This window comes from Oratosquilla oratoria, chromosome 22 (genome assembly GCF_046742065.1).
Source record: "Oratosquilla oratoria isolate Oo_2021 chromosome 22, ASM4674206v1, whole genome shotgun sequence".
Lineage (NCBI taxonomy): Eukaryota > Metazoa > Arthropoda > Malacostraca > Stomatopoda > Squillidae > Oratosquilla > Oratosquilla oratoria.
Window position 1 is genome coordinate 25,150,066 of NC_134798.1, and position 5,000 is coordinate 25,155,065.

The following is a 5,000-nucleotide window of genomic DNA, read 5'->3' on the forward strand; positions in this document are numbered from 1 at the left end:
GTGAAGGGTGGTGACGACCTATGAGGAAATGTACTACTTGATATGATTATAGAACATACAATGACGTAGTGGATACAAGAGAATACTAGGTATAGAAATGAAGAGAAACCATCAAAACTGGACCTAATAATCACATCAGAACCCGAAATGGTGGACAAGATGGAATATAAGACAGCAATAAGTAAAAATGACCATATATTGGTTGAACTGGAACTAAATGAGGTAAAATACATGAAAAAAACGAAATGGAATATTGATGTATGAAAAAACAAATTTTGATAGAATAAGAGAAATCTTTCAAAAAACAGACTGGGATAGAATACATAAGGAGGAAACAACAGAAGAGAAATGGAATATTTTGAAAAAAAATTATAAAGGAGTGGAAAAGTATATTCCAAGACAAAAGCAAAAAAAAAGATAATATGTAAAGTGTTGGTACAACAAAAGATGTAGGGAGTTGAATGACAAAAGGGATAAAGCCCTGAAAAAATGGAAAAAAAGACAAAAGACCTGAAAAATGGAAAATATATAATAGTTATTGAAATGAATATGTACAAGTGTGCAGAGAAGAAAAGAGAAAATACGAAAAAGATGCCATAGAAAAATGTTAAGATCAATCAAAACTATTTTATAGATTTGTAAACAACAAACTGAAAAACAAACAAGAATTAGAGAAACTACGACAAGGAGGAGTTGAATACACAGAGGAAATAGAAATGGCAGATATTATAAACAAGCATTTTAAATCGGTGTTTACGAGGGAGAATAGACAGCCTAGAGATATCGAGTGGGAGGAGGAAGTCCCCCTATGAAAGAGATAGAAGTTTGAAGGAATGAAATAATGAATCATTTGAGTAATCTTGATGTCAGAAAATCGCATGGACCAGATGAAATGGCAAACTGGATTTTGAGAGAATGCAGGAACTAACAGACAAAACACATAGTCTAATAAACAGTTCATTGAAAGAAGGACCGGTCTCTATTACAAGTACGATAGTTAAAATTTGTACAAGAATTATCAAAATTAAATGGTTAAGGCATTTTGAAAAAACAACGTGCTAAATTCAAGACAAATTGAATTTAGACAAAGACGAACAAGCGTCACATACTTAATGTGTTTCTATTAAAGGCTAATAGATGTAACACAAGAAAGAGATAGATGGGCTGATTACACATTTCTAGACCTGAAAAAAAACCTTTAGAAGTTGCTAAAGAAATTAGAAACTGCAGGGGGGATACAGGACAAACTGCTGAACTGGATGGAAGACTTCTTCCATGAAAGAAAAATGTGAGTGGTAATGAGAGACAAACACTCTAATTGGGATGAAGTGACAAGTGGAGTTCCACAAGGAACAGTTCTGGACCCAATAATGTTTGCTATATATATTAATGATATGGACAAAGGAATTGAAAGTTATATGAGCCTCTTTGCGGACGATTGTGAGTCGGTACAGAGTGATCTCAATAAAGTATGGAAATGAAGTAGGAACTGGGAGATGGAATTCAATATTAAGAAGTGTAGTGTAATGAAATTTGGAAGAAGCACAAAAATAATAGTGGGATCATATAAATTGGGAGAAGAAGAAATTTAAAAAAGTAGAAAATGAGAAGGACCTTGGAGTCATTATTATGAATGATATGTCCCCTGAGAAACATATAAACAATATATTTGGAGATTCTTATAATTTAATAAAAAAAAAAGTGGCATTTACATACCTGAACAAAGAAATGGTAAAGAAAATACTAGTCACTTTGAGAAGACCAAGATTGGAGTATGCACCGACGACATGGTCACCAAGTAAAATTGTTTTTTTTTATAACAAAACTTGAAAGAATACAAAGAGCAATTACGAAATTGGCACCAACACTCTCAGAACTATCTTATAAAGAGATAATAGCAAAACTTGAGCTACAGACATTAGAGCAAAGAAGAGAGAGAGGAGACTTGATAACAATATATAGAATCACGAAAGGCATAGAAACTATTGATAGAGAGGATCTAATAAAATGAGATAGTAGAAATACAATAGGAAACAGAAAGAAAATCAAGGAAGACAGTTATAGAAGAGACCTGAAAAATAACAGCTTTCCCCACAGGGTAATAGACGTTTGGAACAAGTTAGATGAGAAAGTGTTGTGTGCAAAAACAATACACGAATTTACAAACAGTTTAGATAAAACGAGATATGAAGACGGGACACCACGAGCACAGCTCCCCTTCTCGTAAAATACAGCTAGGTAAATACACACACATACCGACACACACCGACACACACACACACACACACACACACACACACACACACACACACACACACACACACACACACACACACACACACACACACACACACACACACACACACACACACACACACACACACACACACACACACACACACACACACACACACACACACACACACACACACACACAAACACACACACACACACACACACACACACACACACTCACACATATATGTATATATATATATATATATATATTATATGTGTGTGTGTGTGTGTGTGTGTGTGTGTGTGTGTGTGTGTACATATATATATATATATATATATATATATATAATGCATGATATATAGACTTTTCGCAGTGTTTAGCAATAGTAGTGACATTATAGAATTGCCCACATCAACCTTTAAAGATATACTGTTTGCGAGTACCAGTGTAGTATAGGTAGACTGTTTTTGAGCCCTTGCAAATATATTTGAGGGGGCGCCCTATGAAAAATTATTCATAGTCTATTTACATCGTCATCTCCGAAATGTTTTCCTATACACAAGTAGCAACTGTTTCTGGATGGCCTCCTTATTAGGCCATATAACTAGTGGCTTCAAAACACCGAATTTTACAGGTAGGTAAGTTCGCAGTATTCTGAAAATAGAAGACAGAAATATACCTATTAGGGATATCCTTATTGCATGTAAATAATCTCAGTTTTATCAACATTACATGTAAGTGATCTTCATAACATAGAGACTTGCTGACTAAATGCGCGTTAAGTTTGAAAATCTTGAAGAGCCAATGAAATAGTGCAATGTTAGGCAAGGCAGTGAAAATTTTCAATTTCTTGTTGTTGTTTTTAAACGATGATAACCGAGCTTAATTATATCCAGCTTGTTCTTGAGCTCTACATTTTCATCCCTGAGTGAGTAATAATTCTGTGGGAGATGTACATAATTTTGATGAAGGTAGTCATAGTGCTGTTTCAACTTCTCAAATTCTGTCTTCATCTTGGTCTGGATCTTGGTCTGGATCTTGGTCTGAAATACACATAATAAGCATTGCGATAAGGTGTCATCCAACACCTTTAGCTGTAATTCAATTTTTTTCTTTGAATTTAGATTTAGGTTAAATGTGATATTGAAACGGAGAGAGGTTGAAATCGAGACACATTTCGAGGAGGCAGGGGTATGCTCTCCTGAACAAAATATATATACTTTGTGATGTTCCAATGCATTTTGATAGGCTTTTGTTCCTTAGTTGGCAAAATTTGTTCAATTAGTTAATAGTTTCCTATACTATTAAGAATATCAAGGAATCAACATGAGTATATGTTGGTCTAAAAAGTATGCAGAAAAGGCAAGTGTTATCTAACCTATGTTTGGTAACTTGATGCATGAACAAAATATAGATGCTTTGTGATGTTCCAATGCATTCTGATAGAGTTTTGTCTCATAGTTGGTAAAAATTTCCAATAGGAATTAGTTAATAGTAGCCTAGATTATTAAGAATATCAAGGAACCAACATGAGTATATGTTGTTTTAAAAAGTATTCAGAAAAAGCACGTGTTATTTAATCTATGTTTGGTAATTTGATGCATGTTTGGCAAAATTAAAGTTATGTCTCATAAGTAATATTTGAAATCATAGATTAGCAATTACAGTCTATCTAAGCTTATTTGTATGTTCTTATGTATTTTGTACATACATGTGCATAAAGTGTGTATATCTGCTGACACCAATGATTACCATTAACATATGATTGAACAATATATCATAGAACTATAAACAAATATACACACCTTTGATATGTGTCTGCTCAACTGTAGTTTCTGAATTGGTAATATCAGAAACACTCTCAGTATCGAACATTTAATTTATTTCTGACTGAGGAGTGGCTCCCCTGACTGTCATTCCTCTTACGTTTCCTTTCAATCCTGTAAGTTTAAATATAAACTTAAAATTTTGTATTTTTAGTTTTACTATAAATAAATAGATTTCTTTATTGATATCTAATTTTGTATTTTCACTATAAACAAATAGTTTTATATCAAAATTTTAAATTACTCTGCTTATTATGTATGGGGTCACATTTTCATATTTTTTTTACAACATAAGTAAAAAAAATTGGCCTTTACTCAGCTACACATGTAGATAGGTAGGTATGGGCCTAATACTTCATTAGTTGCATTCCTACATGGCATGGGTGCAGACATATGTTATACAAAAAAGTGGCTTCAACCCATCTCCTAATATTGAGAAAAGTATTAGTATTGTGTGTATGCAGTTACTCACACCCCCCCAAAAATTATATCTACATCCTTGCTAAATGGTGTATCAGTCAAATAAATATAAATATTATATTGAAAGAACATGCATATGTACTGAACTGAATAAGGAGGGCAAACTCCCTTTTCTTGATGTTTTAGTTGACTCTTCATCCGGGGAATTTGCCAGGAGTGTGTACAGGAAACCTACTAACTCTGAAAAATGTATGAACTATAAAAGTGAGTGCCCGACAAATGATAAAATCAGTGTTATTAGAGCGTATGTCCGTAGGGCTATAAAAGTTTGTTATTCTTGGCAGGCCCTACACATAGAACTGCAGCACATTCCCCAGATCCTTGTAAATAATGATTTTCCTAACAGTGAATTTGATTCCATTTGTAATAAAATTATCTGTGACCACCTTTCCCCCCAAACATCTCTAAGCCCCAATTCATTAACATCTACTATCATAACATCTTCACCAAGGGTT

The 5,000-nt window shown here is 33.6% G+C and overlaps 1 protein-coding gene across 1 annotated transcript in view; it reads right to left on the bottom strand.

Moving 5' to 3' along the window:
* Positions 1 to 5,000, bottom strand: part of LOC143037323 (uncharacterized) — a 35,877-nt gene that overhangs the window by 25,963 nt on the left and 4,914 nt on the right. Inside the window, exon 2 of the mRNA XM_076205456.1 lies at positions 3,117 to 3,282. Within this exon, the coding sequence (XP_076061571.1) occupies positions 3,117 to 3,282 (166 nt within the window). The remainder of the gene's footprint in view (positions 1 to 3,116; positions 3,283 to 5,000) is intronic.